The sequence below is a fragment of the Aulonocara stuartgranti genome (genome assembly GCF_965226115.1).
Source record: "Aulonocara stuartgranti genome assembly, chromosome: 6".
Classification (NCBI taxonomy): domain Eukaryota; kingdom Metazoa; phylum Chordata; class Actinopteri; order Cichliformes; family Cichlidae; genus Aulonocara; species Aulonocara stuartgranti.
In genome coordinates, this window is record NC_138944.1 from 10,017,751 (window position 1) to 10,039,535 (window position 21,785).

Here is a 21,785-nt window from a genome sequence, read left to right on the forward strand (position 1 = left end):
TGGTGTTACATTTCAGTCTCATTTTATCAGGCAGCTGTGGCTCAGGTGCTAGAGAGCGTAAGCTACTATCCACATAAAGTAAGATGAAATACTTTATTTAGCCTAGAAGCTGGCAAATTACATGAAAAACAACTTTCCTCAATGAAACTGATATATTAACACAAGATAAAATGGATCAAAGAGGGAAAGAAATACACAAAAGAAGGGGCTCAGATGATTTTTTTTTCTTTTTAAAGTGAAGTGCTCAATAGATCAAAATTTAATTGTAATACAATAAAGAGTTTAATAAGTAAAATCTGATGAATGAATGCAGATGTGATACTGTGATTCCCGTGGGAGTGGAAGCAGTGCTGAGCAAGTGGCTAGGAAGCTGTCTCATGTTACAGAAAAGGTTTCAACTAAGTCAAATCTTCAGCTGAATATTGATGAAGTTGATAACAACACACTTTGTAACAAAATACCAGCAGAGACCATTTCCAAACTTTTTTTTTTTCATCATCATAAAATAGAAAACGTTGAAGTCAAATATTTATTATTTTATCTCCTTCACTTGGCTTTTCAAAACACAAAAGAAGACATGCAAGTTATGAAAATATAACAAAGCTACTTTTCTGCAAGTTTGAAAGGAATTTGAAGGAAACTGCTGCTCGTGTTGCAACATTATAACCAATCCTTTAAAAATCAAGTCCTACATAGCAAACTGTTGCAGTTTCGTCTTTATAACACTCGTAGTCAATATAACATTTCAAGTTCTGGGAATTTACCTCTATATTCAGGTATGCATCTCATTTTAAAGACTGTTTTTTGTCCTAAAACATTTAAGGACAGAGCTCAGAGCAGCTCGAGGGGAGTCTAAAGCTCCTTCGAGAAGTTGTGCTTTCTCTCAATGCGCCACAAAAGAAAGTAGTAAACGTCCTGTGAACATGAATCTCTTAATAGTTGTTTAATGTTTAAGTTCCTTTTAAAGATTAATGCTATATAAGTTTGATGGTTCTTGATGGTTGTTATTTTTATCAGACTTGGGTTTGTTTTGTGATTCTATATCAGCTGCCGTGTTTCAGTTTGTTAGGCCGGGAATCTCAGTTACATTTTTATAGGTCTTGTTTGTTTTTTGTGCATTTTATTCCTGTTTGACTTGCTCGGGGACTGCAGATGGAAATTAGCTAGTGGCTAAATCTGATAAAATGCATCTCTTCTCTTGGGAGAGTGATGTTCTTGTACAAAGTCCCTGACAAATAAATACAAACAGAAAAAGATGTCCTTGAGTGTCTAATGTAATATACTCCTTCCTATCTTGTTAACCCTCCTGTAACACCATGTTGCTCCAAGACTTATGTTGGAAACCACTTTATTATATTTTTACAAGGTTACAGCGTAAAGCGATGGAAAGGAAAATGTTAAACATGTCTTTCTGTGAGACGGGAGAGAGACTTTGCCTTTGTTTTAAAGTCAAAAAACAAAAAGGACCCGTCCAGAAAAGGTGGGAACCTCGGTTCAGTTTGACAGCTCGGCTCAGGCGGGCGGAGCTCGCCGATGAATCGAGGAGAAATTAGTTAAATCTTTGTCGCTCTCCGATTGTTCCCTATGACACCACGAGACGAGCATAAAGCTAATGTGTCTGGTAAATGTTGTTTCCACACACGGATCGCTGTCTCTGCCTTTTGTCTCTCAGCGCGCTGTCACTTGCAATTAAACGGCGAGTTGTAATTAGGATGATCTTTGGCTCTCTGTTTTTCCATTCCCATTTCTGGTTGACGATCACAGTAAAACAACCGTGTAATGAACTTGTTTAGTTTATTCCACCTAACTTGAGTTTGCGGTCCACTTAGAATACAGTGATGCAAAGGCTGCGACCTCTTTTTAACACTTTTGATTAACCTTTGGAAAAAGGAAACTCCAATCTCTGAGAAAACAAAGGCCTTTTTTTGCTTTATTTAACTTAAAGTTTTAAGTTGTGTGTGTATTATAGAAAATCTCTTCATGTGATTGTTTCTGTATTGCACCAAATCCTCTCCTAGTAGGTTATTCATTTTTACGCTATAAAAAAAACGTATTTAAGGCTTCATTAGAGCCAAATAGGCAATTAAGTATCTTTGTGTGACGTGTTTATGTGCAGGGTTGTGTGTGTGGATTTGCATGTTAACATGGCCAACAGGCTCATTAAACAAAAGTGTTTAATGATACCCTTTTTTTTTTTTTATATATGTGGGAGGGAAATTTGTAACCTCCACCTCAATTAACTTTTCACTTTGGCTGGTCAGTGATAATTGCACACCTAGGTGTCGCTCAATTTCTTGTTCATTGAAAATGTGCACAACCTTTCCCCTCTGTTGTTATTATTGGAAAAAACTAGTCCTTGTTTTTTTTTTTTTTTTGTGATCAGACAGGCCAGAAAGGGAAAACCTGGTCTGAGTTTTAATTGGTACACTACAAAGCCAAAAGTAGCGGTGTAGTTTAGTTGTAGTCAGGTTGAGGAAGTAAACAAAGAGACAGATTTACGAAAGGAGTCGCTGAGGTTGTGGAACTCGACTGCAGGAAAGTGCGCGACAGATTACTGAACATTGATGTGAGCGAAGCCATTGATCCACCATCAACACACGATGTTTGTGTCAACACAGCTATTGATTTTTGCATTTAATGTGAATATTTGTGATTTATTCGAGTGGATTTCATGTTTTTCCACAGTTACTGCAGAGTTTTAGTTGCAAACGTGATCTTTCACAGTTGTTCTTTCACACTGATTTTCCTCTTGTTATGAACTCCTTCTCTCAGCTCATTGTTTTTCTCTCTTTGCAGATTTTATTCATGAACAAGATAGACCTTTTTCAAGACAAGATCTTGCACTCTGGGCGACATCTGCGGTTGTATTTACCGCAATTTAAAGGTAGGATTGATATTCATTAGGAATGTTATTACCACGGTCAGCATAATAGCATGCAAAAGTCCATGGCTGTGTCCAGAATCACTCAGTAGACAGTAAGTTCACCATCTTGCAGTGCTGTCTGAAAGCACAGTGCATTTAGAGCTGCATAGAAAGTACTGCACAATTTATGGTAACTACCCAAACATTGAATACCATCATGAAAAACAGCAGATGCATCACGGCCTGAATTTGTCTTTAGATGCTCGCTATCATATGTGTTTATAATAAAAAATTAATGTTGGTATTTATCTGTTTGGCCAACACTGAGCTGCCAGGTTTTAGTGTTTAAAAATCATCAATACTATGTCAAAACTTTTTAAATTATCAAGAGTTAAATGAAGCTTACACGTTTTACAAATATAGATATTTGCTGTCATAAAAGCATAAATTTAGTCCAGCGTCACCTAGGGGATTTAAACGCGTACAATGAATGATGAGCTCTTAGCCTGCTGCAAACTGTGATATTTTGGGGGGATTTCTGCATCTGCTCAACATTTCACTTCTCGTGTCTCAGTGGGCTCAACAGGGGCCGTGTCCCCTCTGCTCGCATGCAAATGTCAATAAAAATGCTAAAACACTTGGGATTGGGGTCAGCCTGCAGAGCAAGAGTCTATTTCACACTGACCTCAGATGTGATGATGAGTAATACAGCAGCTCCCGGCATTTTTATGTGTGTAGGCTGTGTTTTTGTTTGCTTGGAGCTGACAGAAGTTGGATGGCTGGACTGTTGATTCATTATTTTCTAGTTTAGCTTCTCTGCTTGGTTAGTATCAGTCGTGGAAATGGACTAAGTGCATTTATTCAAGTGCTGTTATTAAGTCCAATTTTGAAGCAAGCTGCAGTGCACAGACACACAAATCTGCTAATTAGTGCTTAGTAACAGACTAATGAAACACTAGAATTTCACTTATTAAAACTGAAGCACAAACTTCAAGCTGTTATTTGTCAGATAATGCCATTTATTGCTTGAAAAAGTACCAACAGCACAAACACAGATGAGAGGTCCAGTTAGGTTAGTCAGATATGGTTGGGAGGAGGCTTGGTGGACAGCTGTCTGCTCCAGCTGCCCTGTGTGGGTACACCTGTCAATCAATGTGGCCACAACTTTAATTTAAAGCCTGTGACCACGTAGTTTTCTCTTGAATTAAGAAAATATCCAAACGGTACAGTTATTAAAAAAGATCTTTCTACTTCATCCCAGTATTTATTCTTATCTAGTATAAAATGTTACTACAACTTGCTTTTTATTCCTTTCCTCTCTCATAAATCATCTCACGACTTCTTTTATTTTTAGACCCTACTACAGAAGATTCACAGTTCAAAATAATCATTATTTATCATAAACGGCACCTTGGTTTGACCTCTGAATTCGTCCTCTGGCTGAAATAAACTCCTCTGTTTAACTCCTCTCCCTTTAAACCGCTTTTCCTCAGAAGTGCTGCGCCTCGCAAACAAAAGGTTTGAACATCAAGCAGGTGGAGCTGCTCGGATATCCGCTCTGTCACATCACAGAGAACAAAAAAACTGAAAAGCAAACCGTTTAAAACAGAGTGTTCAAAGCAGTCTGAACATTCTGCCTCACAGGGATTACTCATGTATGCCTAAATTTAATGATTTAAAAATGCTGGTCGTGATTAAAATGAGATTAAAATAAACATTCACCATTTCAAATCATGACCACTGGCATTACAGTGGAACAGTAATGACAGAAAATAAGGAAAAGTATAATATAACATCTTGTGCAAATTTATAATTTGGCTAAAAAATGGAGATAAACCTAAAAAAAACTTTGGGATTCACCAAATCTACAACCTGATCATTTTTAATATGAATGAATGCACTGGGCAGCTCAGCAACAGCAAAAACATTTGAATGATAGTAAAGTGCACGATGACGGGAGTATTTCCATGGTTAAGAAAATTAACTTTCACACATCTTACCAAGTCATTTACTAATCAGGTTGGTGGTTCGATCCACTTAACCTTCAGTCACTCGCTGCTCCAACCTGGATGCCAAAATATGTTCACTGGAATGTAAATGCTAGATAGAAAACACTGATATGAACGGGTGAATAACACGTTTTATAAAACTCAAGTAGAGTAAAAAAAGTGCTATATAAGAACCTGTCCATCTATTTAAGAAAGCCTCACAAAAGAAACTGAAGGTGGCTGCATCAAAGGTCTAACAGAGCATCTCAAGGTAGGAAATGCAGCATCTGGTGATGTCCATGGGTCGTGACCTCGTTCAGACATTTATTTTTTTTGTCTTAAAATGGAAAAACTAGTCCTTATATTTCAAATCGTGTTAGTTTGTCCAATTAATTATGAACCTCTGACTGTGAGGGACTGAGTATAAACATGGTTGTAACAAAACTAAAGCTGAAAGTTTGCACTTTATTATTTGATTTAAAATTCACTGTGGAGGTGGAGGTGCAAAACTACAAATACGATGTCTTTGTCCAACAAATTTATGGACCAAACTGTAAATAACCCACAAGCAGCTAAGGCAGTAAAATGATGCTTACACACCGCATCAGTTTTAATTCAAATCAAGTGGCAGAAAATGTGCTTAAATATCTGCACCTCAAACTTTTTTGCCTTTTTATTACATAATTTGCAATTGTTTTGTCTTATGTCCACTTTCTTGTCAGTGAAAACTTGAATAGTAAAGCTGTTTTTGTAATAGAAAAGTAGAAACTTCCACTGCCTCAGTGGGCCGGTTGCCACTGGTGTCACATCTCCTCCTAAATGCAAATACAGAATTCAGAATTTCATTCTTTTCAACATTAACTAAGCAACTCTGGGAGTTTTTGCAAACACATCTGATCTCTCCCCCTTCATCTTCGTCAGGTGCAGACTGTGACGTGGATTCGGCCGCCCGCTTCATCGCCGTCACCTTCATCTCACTAAACAAAACGCCCAGCAAACTCATCTACCACCACTTCACTACGGCCACCGACACCTCCAACATCCAGATTGTCTTCCAGGTGGTTATGGAGACAATAATCAAAGAGAACCTGGAGGCCGTGTCGCTCCTGTGACTGCGTGAGGACTTTGTCACATTTTAAATACTGAAATATGGAGATCATGTCACGCAAACATGATTCCTGATCTCCCTAATGTGAGGAGAACCCCAGGAGCTCTGCTGCTCCTCTTCGATTTCATGATCACATGTGGCTTCTAAAAACTGTTTCAAAGCAGATTGAAGTGGAGGACCACTCGGTTCATGCTTTGCTCGTGTTGGTCCCCGAAATGTTGACTTTTGAAACCTTTAATTGAAAGTAAAAGGCATTAATGTTTTATACTGTAGATTTATATGAAGTCAAACTATGAAAAGTGACACTGATTTTTATGTTTGAAGACTGGATATAGATACATGTGGCATTTATTTGTGTCCTCCTCTGTGAACGTGGGGCCAGCATGGAGCGTGGGTGAGGGTTTGTTCAGTAACTTTGGTGGCGCAGTATTCCATCATGTGTTTCCTGCTCATCCATCACTTTGTCTCTGCTGTGCGTCATGCCTGGTTTTTTTTTTTTTTTTTTTTTTTAAATGAGGTCTTAATCACTTTAAAAACACACCAGAGTGTGTTGACTTGACATCCTGAGCTAAAAACACCCACATCCGTGCACAGCCCCTCTGTCTTCTGATTCCTACCAGTCACACTGATATGGGGAAACTTATTAGAATTTAAAAAGTGAAACGTCTGACTTGTTAATTTCCTTCCCATCACCAATGACAATTATTGTTCCAGTATTACACACAAACCCCGTTTTTGTGTTTTTCAGCCAGGATGAAACCACCTATATGTGATTTGTTTGCAATTAGCTGAGCTGGAGTTTGTTTCCAGGGCTCCCCTGTGCTACTGACTCCAGTAATAAACAAGATATGGTAATGACTGATGCAGTGTGATTATGGATACTAAAAAAGAAAAACAGTGAGAAAAACACCCCCAAGTGCCTGATGAAGTTGTTTTACTGTGCTGTAATATAAATGCTTCATACGCATGTATGAAATGTGTTTTTCATTCTTTGTTTCTTCTTTCTGAATTATTTTTTATGTTTACAGTTCATTAAGTGTTACGTCCTGAGACTTACTTTATGGGTTGTACTGAATCTGGAGTAGAGAATAAATGTTATGCTGCAAACTCAACGGAACTCATGCAAATGGATAAGATTCAAATAATCCCGTGCTGGACCACTTATGTGTCCCCTGTGCAGTTGAAGATTTAAAGACACAGTTAGACCACACAGCAGGTTACCAGTGTTTGTTCATTTTAATAGATAAAATAAATAAAAGTACTTTACAGTAAATCTGCTCTGCAGTCGACTTCTCGTATATTTAATACAGTTTGGCAACACAGGTAAATGTCAGGGTTCAAACACTAAAGATGAGAAATAATTTGGGAAGAAAACGGCTTGAGCGAACATCTCTCACACCGATGTTTTTCTTGTTTTTTCTTTTACACTCATGTCTACGCAACAAAAGCAAAACTGAACAATGTTGAGGGGTTTAAATAAGAGAACATTCAGAGTCTGCAGCGGTCCGTCTTTGACAATTTGTGGGTCTTTCCCGGGAGTCGCCACCTAACCCTCACACTCATGCATCCTCGTTACTTTTCTTTTTTCCGGTTTCCACAGCAGTGCTCCCGGGATTCTGCGGAGGACGAGTCCAGTCGGGACTCACGCGGACAGGCAGTCCAGGGAGTCCAGAGTGAGGAAGACGTCCGCCTTGCACTGGAAGGTGCCCGTCCCGTCCCGCATCAGCTCGCAGCTCTTCAGGTTTGGGGAGATGTCCTTCACGCAGATGGCCTGAATGAGGCGAAAATGACAGATGAGAGAATTTAAAGGCAAAAGACGAGTCCTGTTTAACCAGCCTGAAAACCTACATTTCACTGATTTACACCGATTACATAAAATCATGCAGACTAAAATAATTAATCCTGGAGTTAGGGATGTAATCAGTTTAGATTTAGTTAAATATGCGATAGCAGTTTTATTAAAGCTGACCTTCAGCGCCCAATCATTTGATTTTTTTCTGTTTTCTGTTTGTTTGTTTTTGTCTTTATGATATTAAAAAACAACAACAAATAAATCAGGAGTATTAATTCAATCTCATCCTGATTTTTTTTTAAATTTATTTTATTTTTAAGATGTCAAACTTTCAGCACTAATTAATCGCCAGTGTGCGAGCTGAATGGAAAGCAAACTTTACGCGCATACCTTCTTCGTTTTACTCTGAATGGTCATGTTTTAAAGCGCTTCCTAACAAGAATAGCGTTTGTAGTATGTTCTTTTTTGGCACTCACCATGCTTTTGAGGATGGAGATCTGCCTGGAACTCTCCGGGATTACGTTGTTACCGACTGTCTCTCCGCTCTCCATCAGCGTCTCCTCGGATTCGGATCTCCGGACGTACGGTGACCTCCTGATACCGGACAGCAAACCTGAGGCGCGACCAACCGAGTAGTAACTGGGACCGGTGGTCTGCTTGTACCAGGCTTCAACTGAATAGCAGGAGATGAGCAGAGACACTCCAACGCACACCACAGCAAACCTGGCTGATTTCTCCATGTCTGGAACCGTCTTGACACGTTTTACGCAGGACTTTTCTCGTCAGCGGTGCGTTTGTTTTGCTTGGTGTTCAGGAAACTTTCTGTTGCTTATATAGGCTGACTGGGCGACGTTATCGTGACCCAGGTCGTTCGTCAAATCAGAGCCATGAGGTGGGCGGATGATGATCCATCTTCAAAAGGAGAAAAAAACATCCGAATTGATCTGCTCTTGATGGCTTATTGGCGCCACTGGAATGTGTTTGTGTATGTGGTAAGTGATAGAGGGTCATAGGACGTCAGCAAATCTCTGACCCTTGAAGAGGTCAGAGCGAAATTGATTAACATCAGTCGACCATGACAGACACTGAAGTCAAAACACAATAGACACCGGATACCGACAAATTAAAGGAAGACACCTTGTATTTCACTGATTCATTCCTAAAAGAACTCTACTTGAGCGACAGGTGGTTTTCTTTTTTCCCCTTTCCAAAAGATATTTCCGGATTTGTCGTTTTGTTGATGGTTGTTGAGATGCTGATTAAGAAGTTGGTTGAAAATCCCTCAAATGTTCAGTTAGAATCAAAATTGGCAGGCGATACGGTCTCTCAATCACACCACCACACAGTACTGACCCACACATATGGTTCTTACACACACACTGGACTTTCTGGACATTGTTTTTGCACACATTGTTTTTTTGCACAACACTGGTCACTATATTCTTCATTTCCGGTTAATACTTGTACAGCTGCTGTTATTGTGTATATATTTATTTATATTTCTTCATACATTCTTATATAGTTCTATATTGTGTATTTTGTTGTACAGTTATTTTATTTTCAACTTTAATTTATATATTTTATCTTTATCTTATTCTTCCCAGTTAAATTTACCCTTCATTCTAATTTGTGTTGTACAGTTATTTCATTTTTAACCTTAATTTATATTTTATTCCTTCCTAGTTAAATTTACCCTTTTTAATTTTTCATATTTATTTCCTATCTTATTCATAGCCTTTTCCTTTTTTGTTTTCTTTAGGTCACGAGCAGTTGTCCAAGCATTTCACTACATATCGTACTGTGTATGACTGTGTACGTGACAAATAAAATTTGAATTTGAATTTGAAAATTGGTAAGTGTGAAGGTCTCAGCATATGATTCACATCATTCTCATTTGGATGAGGAGCTTTGTCATCTTGGAAGAAGCAGTCATCTAAGGGAATAAGTGGAGTGAAACCATGCCAGCAAAATGCCGCCCACAGCATAACAGAATTACTGAATAACCTCACTTGAGGGGTAAAGGGTTCCAATTTTTCCTTCAATAAATCACCCAGTAATAGCTTATGAGACCGTGTGTGTGTGTCCTAACTGCACGTATTTATTAAATCTCAATGTAAAATAATCAGACTGACCAATTTTCAGAATTTCTTGGTTGAGTTTTCACATCAGTGAAAAGTTACGATTCATTACTTCATTCACAGAAATCAGCTCGATCAAGCAAAATCAGAGCAAAGGGCTTCAAAATCTTGAATTGAAGTAAAGGCAGATGGATCAGGAATGACAAGATGAGCCGATCGATGTAGGAAGCTGTTAAAACTCGTTCACCCAAGGATTTAACGAACCAGTCTGACTTCAAAGTGGAGCTCAGAGGAAAAACGGTCCTATTTCAACAGAACCCATTTCGAGATTGATCCGCTGACATCACCAGTCATGCGTCATTTTTAATGGTCAAATGCAGACCTTATTATCTCCCCAGAGAATTCACTTCGATCATACTCACTGCCGTGTATATACCCCCCGACGCTAATGCTAGGTTGGCCATGAAAGAACTTTCTGCAGCCATTAACAAACACCAGAATAAACACCCCGAGGCTGCTTTTATTGTTGCTGGCGACTTCAACCACACCAACTTAAAGACAGTCCTCTCCAGATTCCACCAACATGTCTCCTGCCACACCAGAGGAGACAAGACTTTAGGCCATGTGTATTCCAACCTGGCTGGAGCCTACAAAGCAACACCCCTCCCCCACATTGGACAATCGGACCATCTCTCCCTGTTCCTCACACCTCGGTATTCACCACTCATCCAACGTGTGAAACCTGCTGTGAGGACAATTAAAGTGTGGCCAGAGGGGACAGACGCAGTGCTCCAGGACAGATTTAAAAACACAGACTGGAATATGTTCACCCACACAGACCTGGACCAGTACGCCTCATCTGTACTGGATTACATCTCCAAAACCACAGACAGTGTCACCACCCAGAAACGGATCACCATGTACCCCAACCAGAAGCCTTGGATGAACCGGGATGTTCGTCTCCTCCTGAAGACCCGCAACACTGCCTTTAGGTCAGGAGATGCACACGCCTACAGTACAGCCAGGGCTAATCTAAAGAAGGGCATCAAAAAAGCCAAACACCATTACAAAAAGAAGGTAGAAGAACACTTCTCCAACTCCAACCCCCGACGCATGTGGCAAGGGCTCCAGACCATCACAGACTACAGGACCACCAAACCCTCCCCCGCATCCTCTGATGTCTCCTTCCTCAACGAGCTCAACAACTTTTATGCTCGTTTTGAGCGAGGGAACCCCACAACCACAACCAAAGCAGACATGACGCCAGACCACCAACCTATGACTCTCTCCCCCACCGATGTAGGAGCGGTGCTGAGCAGGATCAATGTCCACAAGGCTGCAGGCCCTGATGGCATCCCCGGGCGTGTTCTCAGAGCGTGTTCTGGGGAGCTTGCAGGAGTGCTCACAGACATATTCAATCTGTCCTTGGCCCACGCTGTGGTACCGGCCTGCTTCAAATCCACCTCCATCGTCCCGATACCCAAAAACTCCAACCCATCTTGCCTCAATGATTACCGCCCAGTAGCACTCACCCCCATCATCACTAAGTGCTTAGAGCGACTGGTCCTAGCACACTTCAAATCCTGTCTCCCCCCCACCCTGGACCCCCACCAATTCGCATACCGCCGGAACAGGAGCACAGAGGATGCAGTCTCCATTGCAATGCACTCTGTCCTCTCACGCCTGGACAACAACAACACCTACGCCAGAATGCTGTTTATAGACTTCAGTTCAGCATTCAATACAATCCACCCCTCACAACTCATCAGGAAACTGACAGACCTGGGTATCAGTTCCCTCATCTGCAAATGGTTACTGGACTTCCTGACCAACCGCCCCCAACATGTCCGGCTGGATAACCGCTGCTCATCTACCATCACAATGAACACCGGTGTACCACAAGGCTGTGTGATGAGCCCTTTCCTCTACTCCCTCTTCACCCACGACTGCAGACCTGCTGATGGTTCCAACACCATCATTAAGTTTGCAGATGACACCACGGTGATTGGCCTCATCAGTGACAACGATGAGGCCGCCTACAGGGAGGAGGTGGATCGTCTGGCTGAGTGGTGCGACAGAAACAACCTGCTGCTTAACACCGAGAAGACCAAGGAGCTCATCGTGGACTACAGGAGGAATGCTGACCCACATCCACCCATCCACATTAAGGGGACGGCTGTGGAGCGTGTGAGCAGCTTCAAGTTCCTGGGAGTCCACATCTCCGAGGATCTCACCTGGACGACCAACTGCTCCAAGCTGGTCAAGAAGGCTCACCAGCGCCTCTTCTTCTTGAGGACTCTGAGGAAGAACCACCTGTCCTCAGACATCCTGGTGAACTTCTATCGCTGCACCATCGAGAGCATCCTGACCAACTGTATAACAGTCTGGTACGGGAACTGCTCTGCCTCGGACCGGAAGGCGTTGCAGAGGGTCGTGAAAACTGCCCAGCGCATCGCCGGAGCACCACTTCCTGCCATAAAAGACATCTACAGGAAGCGGTGTCTGAAAAGGGCTGGGAAAATCATCAAAGACCCCAGTCACCCATCACATGGACTCTTCACCCTCCTGCCCTCTGGGAGGCGCCACAGGAGCCTCCGGACTAAGACCACCAGGTACCGGAACAGCTTCTTCCCCACAGCTGTCAGACTCCTGAACTCTGCCTCCTGACATCTGACCCACGTTAAACTCATGGACTGAACATACACACACCCACAATGGACAACTGTACCCTCAAACACAATAATAACATGGACTGAACCACCACTCACAACCACTAGCACTTTATATAGCCTCTGTAGAAACTATCTACACCCTCACTTATCTTAACTGCACTACTGTATAGCTCTGTGTAAATAATCATTCTGTACATTCGATAATTTTTAATCCTACAACTGTTTACAACTTGCATAGTTCCCATTTCTGTATAGCTGTATATCCCAGATTCTGTAAAGTTATTTATTTCATATTCTGTATAGTTTTTCATATTTATATCCTGTTCATATCCTGTACATAGCTTGTACTCACTACAGCCTGTACATACTTATAGTTATAGAATATTCACAACATACTTCATACCGTGTACATTATAACATACCATAATAGACCCATTTCTGTAATATACTCACATATCTATATTATTGCTAATATATATTGTAATATATCTATATCACTAAAGCACTTCTGGATGGATGCAAACTGCATTTCGTTGCCCTGTACCTGTGCATGTGCAATGACAATAAAGTTGAATTCTATTCTATTCTATGAACTCCACCACGTCTTCAGTTACCAGATCAATCTATCAACAATAACAAAAACAGTTAAATGGTGTCTAAATATGTTGCCTTTCTATAACTCAGGGTTATCGTGAGAGTCTGGATGAAAATGGTGAAAATGAACCTTAAATGTACAGAGACGGAGAAAAACGATGAGCGATTAAATTATGCAGTAAAATAAAGCGGACGGTACAAATTAAAGCAACTAAAATTGTTTATTTTAAGCATTAAAAGCATCACTCACATACAAAATTAGAAATTAAAATAAACATATTGTATTTTACAAAGTAAATGTCCTCATCCATAGAGCTTTATCAGTCAAGATGACTGAAGGTACCATTAGGGTCCCTCATAGTCCATTGTAAAGTGGTCTGCAGTGCGGCTCCAGTTTGTCCTCCAGGACATAGTCTGGTCCACAGACCCAGGGGTCGCCAGTCTTCCACTGCCACTTCTGCAGATCCTGCTTCAGGCTCTCCAGCACGCCGCTGTAGGACGGGTCTAACACCAGGTTCTTCGTTTCCAGTGGGTCTGTCCTGCGTTAGCGATGCAATTATTAATATTTAAACATTTTAGAAAGACTGAGCTCATAAGCCACAATTACTCACTGCAAATCCCTCCATCTAATGCAAAAATAATGAGTTATATTTACTAAAATGACTATAGACTATAGCAACTATAGCTTCTGTTAGTTTTATTAAAATTATTAATTTTTCAGGGAAATATGTTGGCGTTAAACTGTTGAACCGTTCAGGGTTTAACATGAATCTCACCCCATGACACATGTGATAGGCTACAGCTTCTCCACAACCCTAAACCCAGTAAGAGAATGGTTGCTTTGCCTCCATTTCTAGTGAAAATAATAAGCATTTTATTGGCTAACATAATATCTGACCAGTGTTTTTTCCCCACACATTACATTTAAAAGTACTAAACATAGCCTATGAATGAAACCAACTTTTACCTCTTAAAAACTTAATATTACCATCAAATACTTTTTTAAAGTGCACTACATACCTATGTTTAAATAAGGCGTTTGTTGGTATATTATTAATTAATTAAAACCTTCAGGTCAACAGTCATTAGCACAGCAGGAAAGAGGAGTAAGAAATGAATGGTGAAATAAATTATGACAAGTAATAATCCGTTAAAATGTTCTTATACAAGTGTATGCCTTCATTATAGTGTGTTATAAGTCATTCATTAAATGTTTTTATACTGTGCATTCAATCAGGTTGTTGAAAATCAGTTTTAAATTAAGCTAAACATGGTTTTCAACGCCAATCTGTGGTGTAGTTTTAGTTTTAGACTATCAATAGTGTTCATTATTGGAGAAAAAAGAAACTTGATTACGTTTGTGCTCGTTCACTCTTCAGCTAACAGTCACCTTCATCCGTTGTTATGAATGTCATCTTTAAAAAAGCTTTACACTCTAAGAAACTGAGGGAACAGTCTGTTAACGGTCTGATATAAGATGTGAACGATGTGTCTGCAGATGTGGTGGACTCAACTAGTGAACCATCTACGTTTTTTACTCACAACTGATTAACCTCAGTGTAAAAGTCACAGCAAAGACAGTGCTGCTGATTTTTAGTGTGAAAGACGGCACAGCTCGTTATCAACATCCTCCTCAGTTTTTCACTTGTTACTGCTGCAGTGAAAAATTACGGACACACAAACCGTGAAATAAAAAGCTTTAAATGGAAACAGCCTGCTATTTATGTGTCACATTTTTTTTAGTGACCGATCAAAGTGCTTCGAAAGACGAGTTGCATTTGACCAGTACATGTTTCTTCTGTACTCCAAGCACTTTATCCTTCTCACATCCACAGCAGATTGAGAATCACCAATTAACCTAACATGCATGTTTCTTTCTGTGTTGTTGAATATGTGGGTGGGGGGCAGGAGATTCATGCCAGGAATCTTTACCATCAAATGCAACAGTGTTTGAAGAAAAAAAAAGAAAAAGAAAAAAGTTTTAAATACTGATAGATCACCAAAAAAAAATCTGAACAATCATGGCAAATAAAATTTGCTCAACACGTGATTCTTGTTCTGTTTTTGACCTCTGCTCTTTGTTTTCTGAGACAGAGTTGTTATCGCTAAATCAGCTGTTTTAGGTTTATCTCACTGGAATCGGTGGATGCCCCTGTCATCCACTGATCAAGGTCAAGTATTGTGATCCACTTTTCCATGAGGACCTTTTAACTCCCGTCCTTTGCAGGGACTGATACTTATCAGGAATAAGGTTGTGTTTGCTTCTCTGGATCAGCTCTAACAAAGCGAGCGACAGCAGCTGTTACAGACCTGGTGTCGTACAGCTCCCAGCGAGCTCTGTAGTAGTACTGCTCCAGGCTTTTAAACCAGTGTGTCGGCTGACTCAGCGTGGTGCGGTTCAGCAGGTCCTGAAAGGTGGGCGACACGTACAGATCTTGATCGATAGGGAAGGGCATACGGTAGTGCAGGTTGTGCAGAAGGTGGTACGGCCCCTGGTGAATAGAGCGAATCGGGTAGTACATGGTGACCTGAAATCACAGCAAAAGTTTTAGTTAAAGACATTTTATTCTCTCATTAAAGTGTTGCTGTCATGTTTTTCTTGATTTTCTGTCTTATTAATACTTTTGCAACAGCGAATTTAAAATAAAGATGTCAGTGTACGTGCAATTAATCCTTCTGAGCCAAAAGCTGCACACTGCTCTAAGCACTTGGTTTTAGACTTTTGTTCCCTACTCTTGGCTCAGTGTGAGTCCAGTCAAAGCAGATATTCTTATATGGTTGTGTCAGGCTTACAACTCTAGCTGTAACCACAACAGCCCACTGCTGTTCAAACTTTTAGCTTGTAAGGGGCAGCCAATCAGAAAAAGGTTGGCTTCAAGTAAGAGGAGCGAAAATAGCTCATCATTAGTTTAGATAAGGGAATATTTTAAACTGAGACTCAAGCAAGGCTACCACAGTAGAGTCCAAAATAAAAATTTAGAGTTAGAAATAAAAATGATTCATCAAGCTAAAGTGGTGGTGATGTCCTGACCTCATGCAGGGACTGGCTGGAGTAGACAGTGTGCCAGCTGGTGGGCTCAGTTACCAAAGCAGGGAGTAACGAGCGGCCAGTGAGGTGGACCTGGGAGGCAGGGGTGCCAGGTAGGCTGTAGGATGGGTAAGGAACAGAGAACCAGTCGAGGATGGTGGGAGTGATGTCTGTAAAAATAAAAAGGAAAAGAAAAGATAGTAAAAACAAACAAAAAACTGACAAATGTTCAACTTAAGTTACTAATAATTAAAGGAATTCTTAAAAAGGCACACAGACCAAAATATAAGACCCCTTAGCTTTAAATAGTACATTTTAAACTAAGGGATACCCTCATATTTATACAACACCGTCAAAAGAAAGAAAAAGAAAGCCACATATCTCTGTATTTTTGTTAGTATTTGTTGATAGGTTGAGAAAATACTTCTACCCCTACTTGTACAGTCTATTACTCTATTATTTTTCCTTCTATCAATATTTCATGCTCTGTTGTTAAGTCTCCATCTAGTGTCTGCTTCAGATCAACACACCGACTCTTCTGCTCTGTCACTCTTTACTGGATCGTAATTATTAGAACTTTTTTATTGTTTGTTATTCACAATCCAGAAAGGTTTAGGAATGAGTGGCATCAGTATTTAACTTTAACCTGCAGCTCACTCTGTGCTCATAATGGATAGCTGCTTAATTTTAAGGCCTAAAATACTGAGAAAAGGTCCATTTGCATCGTTCCTTGTATCTTCAATTTTCTTACCCAGCAGGCTGACGTAGGCCTCGCTGGTGTCTCCCCATCGCTCCCTGTGCTCCGGAGAGGACACCAGCATCGGCTCTGCCGTTCCAGAGTGATACAGGTTGGTTCTGCCATTCGGGAAGGGGATCCCGTTGTCTGAGCTGTAGATTATCAGAGTGTCGTTCTCATAACCAGCTTCTCTGAGCTCCTGAAGAACTAAACCGATACCTGCAGGGGATATGCACAGCATCGTAGTTTAGTGTTTTACAACCTTCTTTTTCTATGTTATAAAACCGTTACGCACCCTGATCCAGCCGGCTCACTGTGGTGTACAGTGCAGCCAAGTCAGCTCGTGATGCAGGTGTATCCGGCACAAAAGGAGGAACCTGAAGTGCAGAAGATGAGGAAATTCTGCATTATCATGTGTTAAAGTTCTGTAGCTTTAATTCAACCATAATGTAATGTGAAAAGTTTAAATAAAAAAATTAAAAAAAAAGAGTAAAGACTAAGACAAACTGGGAAATAAGAAAAAGCTGTGGAAAATTTGGGCATTTGAAAATTTCTGTTAATTTCAACTGCAGCCTGTGCAGGCTGTAATGCAAAGCAGCAATGAGCTCAAGACCAAATCTTAAATGCTTTATCTGGTGTTTGGTTAAATATGAAGTCCGTGATAAAACCATCATCGATGAGTACTCCGTTTAGAATTTATTGTTAGGCGAGTACGTCATGAATGAACCCACATTTATTAACATTAATGCACTCCCAAAGCACGTAACTGTAACTACAGCTAATTCTGACATTTAAACAGACTTTTGACTTGGTGTGAAAAATATGACATCTGGCCAAAACAGTCCTAACTTTTATACAACTTAATCAGTCAGATGGTTTAAACCAGCGGTCTCCAACCTTTTTTGCGCCACGGACCGGTTTATGCCCGACAATATTTTCACGGAACGGCCTTTAAGGTGTCATGGATAAATACAACAAAATAAAACTAGTACCGGTACCGAAAAAAAGAAATTTTATTCATAACACACGTGAAAAGACCCAGGAAAACAGAGTAAACGATAAAAACGATAACAAAATAATGCTGAAGACCGATAAAAACCCTGAAAACTATACATTTCACACCTGAGCCTCAACTCTCGCGGCCTCAACTCTGGGGACCGCTGGTTTAAACCGTTCTCAGAAAAACCTGAGTATATGTTTTGTTTAATTTCATTTATTTATTGTCTTTAGTTTCCTGTAACAAATGATTTGACTCATTCATTTCGTTTGAATGAGCAGTTTTGCAGAAATCTGCACAGCCACATTTTAGGCACAATCCCAGAAACAAAAACACACTACTACAGTAAACAGTTTTGTAATAATTAAAGAAACACTTTAACCAGAGTATAGCATCAAGCCAACCTCTGGGATATTGATCTGGAGCCCTACAGCAGGCCACTGGTGTGAATGTCTCAAACTTCATGACGGTGCACTGAGGGCTTAGTGTACTCTAGTTGGTCCTGTGCTCACTGCCCGGCACCATAGAGCCTGACTGTCATTTACTATAAAATGCCAAAATTTGTAAGTCCACCACTGTCACCCTGTACTTTTCATTAATGAGAGCAGGCTCATCCTGAGCACATGTGACAGACAAGAATGGGTTTGGACAAGTTGGAGAATAATGCTGCCTGTAATGTTGTTCAGCATGACCAGTTTGGTGATGGTTCTGTGATGGTCTGGGGAAGCATATCCATGCAGGCTAGGCAACGGCACACACAGTACAATGGCACAGTGGTTCCTGGGTTCCTCCAGTTGCACGACAAAGCCTGGCTTCATGTGGCGAGAGTATGCATGCACTTCCTGGAGGATGAAGTAACTGATACCACCGACTGGGCCCCTAAATCCAATAGAACAACTCTGGTATGTTATGTTTCAGGCTATCTGATGCTGCCAGGTTGAACCTCAGACTACCTAGGAGCTCAGTGATGTCCGGGTCCAGATCTGGAGATCAGGAAATTCCTAATGATACCATCTACCATCTCAGTAGGAGCATGCATACAACAATGTCAGCTGCTGCAATGAAATTTCAGCAAAATGGACTAGCCTGCTTTCATTTTTATAGCCTTTTTCTTTTTAAAACAGTTAAATAATGACATAAAACAGGTATTAAAGCAGAAACTGGGATTTCTCTGACCTTTACTTGGTCTGGCGTGTAATACTGTGGTGTCCAGTCACCGATTCTACCCATCCCCTTTTCACCATTCCCAAACTTCTCACAGAAGGCTCCGTATTGGGGCTGCGAGTGTCCACATCGATGAGTATCATGGAAGGCAACATAAAGGAAAAATGGCCTGTCTTCATTCTTTATATTCTCCCGGTTACTTTTTTCTGCTTTTTTCCCGTTCTTTTGTTGAAAGGCTTCCTCTTTGTGAGTCTGGAAAAACTTGCGGACCAGGAGTTTAATGCGAGTGATGTTCCTCCCCACCTGGAGGACAGAGCTGTTTTCCTCTGTGTAGGCAAAGTCAAAGGGGTAAACAGATCCAGGGCCAACGTGCTTCTTTCCAATTATACCTGTGAAGAAACAATCAGTGAGTTCAAAAAGTAAAAAATAAGAACGATTTTTTTATAGACATTTTGTTATCTACCTGTGTGTACGTTGGTTTGTTTGAGAAGCAGCGGCAGACTTTGTACTTCATCAAAAGAATTAAAGTGATGAACTCCTTGATGAAGTCCATAAATGCCATTCTGATGCTGGAAACCACAAGAGAAACACACCTCAATAATTCACCTCGCTTTAATGAGTGGCATTTACAGGTGTGTGTGTCTCACCTGTGGCAGGCCGGTGAGGATGGCGGAGCGGCTGGGTGAGCAGCTGCTGACAGATGTGAAGGCGTTCTTGAACACCACGCTGTGCTGAGCCAGAGAGCGCAGGTGAGGCGTGTGGACCACAGAGTTGTTATAAACCTCTGTCTCGAAACCTGCATCATCAGCTGTGAGGAGAAAAAGACAGAAACTGATGCGGGGGCTCAAACAAAATGCCCATAACTCACTTTTAATAATCTCTAAAATCTTTGTCATCTACATACTGCTTTGCAAAGTCAGTAGAGTAATGAAACCTGGCTTTGAGTCACAATTCCAGTTCTTCTCAGAAGTACAGGATGGGTTTAAGGTTGGGGTTCAGTGCAGAGGATTTAAGTAGGAAAAGTGTTTCTTGGTGGATCAGGCTTCATGTAAAGAGACACTGACATTTTTCTTTTTCCCCGAGTATAGTTTTCATTTTTTTTCCAATTGTTTGGCATTTTCTGACAGATCATTTTAGATTAGTTTTACTTTAAACATATTTCTTTATAGAATATTTGTACGATAATAAAATCTACTTGCATGAAGGTTAAAACGGCTCAAGACTGTAACATACAAACCGACTTCTGCCTCATATTTAGTTTGTATTTAGTCAACTTAATTATTTTATGTTATGGAGAGAGGTTCTACTAATAAACAAAATAAAAGCAACTGCCTAAAACAGTTATAACCTCCATCATGCACTTTCAGTACTGTGCAAATCTCATGCCTCTACTTATTTGTATATACAGAGTTTATACAATCCAAAAAGTCAGCAATATGTCTGTGAAGGTTCTCAGTCATCCAGGTCATTGTAGTCAAAGGAGCTTGCAAAGAAAAGTGTCTGGACTTCTTTCAGTTACTTGAAGACGTTTCACCTCTCATCCGAGAAGCTTCTTCAGTTCTAAGGTCAAATGTCTGGGACTATTATCTGGGACTCTCCACCATTTGACCTTAGAACTGAAGAAGCTTCTCGGATGAGAGGTGAAACGTCTTCAAGTAACTGAAAGAAGTCCAGACACTTTTCTTTGCAAGCTCCTTTGAATCCAAAACGTCAGTATTTGGTATGACTATCTTATTTCTTCAACACAGCCTGAACTGTCTTGGGCAAGCTTTCTTGTAATTTTTTTTGAGCAGTCTTCAGGAATCATTCTCCAGGCTTGAAGGACATTCAAAGCTGTTCTTTTGCACTGTTCCCTTTCACTATAATGATAAAGTCTCTGGGGAGGCCGATCCATGACTGATGGTACTCCAGTATGTGTTTTTCTATCCAGGCATGCTTTCACTGCATTGTCGGTGCATTTGAGATCATTTGATCATCCTGAAAAATTAAAGCTGTTTTTAGTAAGACGCTTTCTGCATCCATCTCAGTGTCCATCAGTTTTTATGATCCCCAACTGCAGCTCCAAACCATGACAGAGCCTGCACTGTTACAGATAGCTGTAGACACTCGCTGTTGTACCTCTCTCCTGATCTTCTCTGTAAATACTAACAATGATTTGAACCAACAATCTCAAATTTGGATTTGAGACTGTTACTGCTGATTTTCAGTTCAATTCTTGTGTAATTTGGTGTACTTAAGCCTTTTCCCCATGTAGCTTTCATTAATCATTAATGCTGTAGATATTTTTTTTAAGCCTGGCACTTTTAAGTGGATTGAAAATGAGTGAACAAGCAGTCAATGTCCAATGAAAAACTTCGGGAACTATTGAATCTCTGTTATATAACGAATTAAAGGGTGGCTCGAGATTTTTGCAGATAATTGTAATGGCAACAGGAGGGTGTATTTCAGCATTTTAAATTTCCAGCCAGATAACAGAAATGATTTATAGTTTCTCCAGGAGCACAAAAACGTGAACTCACCAATTATTAGAAGCACATTTCTTGTTTTGGACTCTCCGATGCAACATGATGCTAAAAAAATAATAAAAACAACCCGAGGGAGCATGCTGGCCTCTTCCTCTATTTCTCCACAGAAAAATAAACTTTAAATATGAAAATAAAACTCGCTAAAGTTAGCACTTAAAAGCATTGTTGGAACGACGTGAAATATGCTTCCTCAAACAACTCAAACCCCGCCCACTGGGAGTCACATGACACAAGTCACGT

The 21,785-nt window shown here is 40.5% G+C and overlaps 3 protein-coding genes across 3 annotated transcripts in view; 1 reads left to right on the forward strand and 2 right to left on the reverse strand.

Annotated features, from left to right (window-relative positions):
* The window catches only part of gnav1 (guanine nucleotide binding protein (G protein) alpha v1), a 35,077-nt gene extending 28,006 nt beyond the window's left edge, over window positions 1-7,071 (forward strand). Inside the window, exons 8-9 of the mRNA XM_082536612.1 lie at window positions 2,797-2,884; window positions 5,773-7,071. Of these exons, the coding sequence (XP_082392738.1) occupies window positions 2,797-2,884; window positions 5,773-5,963 (279 nt within the window). The 3' untranslated portion in view covers window positions 5,964-7,071. The remainder of the gene's footprint in view (window positions 1-2,796; window positions 2,885-5,772) is intronic.
* A 101-nt stretch (window positions 7,072-7,172) lies between these two features.
* Window positions 7,173-8,719, reverse strand: npb (neuropeptide B). The gene is made up of 2 exons (XM_082536613.1): window positions 8,228-8,719; window positions 7,173-7,730 (listed from the first exon to the last, which is right to left on the reverse strand). Exons 1-2 carry the CDS (start codon window positions 8,489-8,491, stop codon window positions 7,602-7,604), a joined length of 393 nt encoding a protein of 130 aa, XP_082392739.1. The 5' UTR covers window positions 8,492-8,719; the 3' UTR covers window positions 7,173-7,601.
* A 4,583-nt stretch (window positions 8,720-13,302) lies between these two features.
* Window positions 13,303-21,768, reverse strand: sgsh (N-sulfoglucosamine sulfohydrolase (sulfamidase)). Its single transcript, XM_082537761.1, has 9 exons — window positions 21,540-21,768; window positions 19,668-19,828; window positions 19,484-19,589; window positions 19,033-19,409; window positions 17,155-17,236; window positions 16,875-17,078; window positions 16,127-16,293; window positions 15,406-15,623; window positions 13,303-13,634 (listed from the first exon to the last, which is right to left on the reverse strand). Exons 1-9 carry the CDS (start codon window positions 21,622-21,624, stop codon window positions 13,451-13,453), a joined length of 1,584 nt encoding a protein of 527 aa, XP_082393887.1. The 5' UTR covers window positions 21,625-21,768; the 3' UTR covers window positions 13,303-13,450.
* Between the last annotated feature and the right edge of the window lie 17 nt (window positions 21,769-21,785).

What these genes read in the sequence shown, in the direction of transcription:
- sgsh (XM_082537761.1), bottom strand. Translation starts at nt 21,624, where the DNA reads ATGCTCCCTCGGGTTGTTTTTATTATTTTTTTAGCATCATGTTGCATC. An exon ending in AAATGTGCTTCTAATAATTG is followed by an intron (nt 19,829 to 21,539) that starts GTGAGTTCACGT and finishes TTCTCCTCACAG; the next exon opens with CTGATGATGCAGGTTTCGAG. An exon ending in GGCCTACGTCAGCCTGCTGG is followed by an intron (nt 16,294 to 16,874) that starts GTAAGAAAATTG and finishes TTATTTTTACAG; the next exon opens with ACATCACTCCCACCATCCTC.
- npb (XM_082536613.1), bottom strand. Translation starts at nt 8,491, where the DNA reads ATGGAGAAATCAGCCAGGTTTGCTGTGGTGTGCGTTGGAGTGTCTCTG. An exon ending in TCTCCATCCTCAAAAGCATG is followed by an intron (nt 7,731 to 8,227) that starts GTGAGTGCCAAA and finishes CGCCTCATTCAG; the next exon opens with GCCATCTGCGTGAAGGACAT.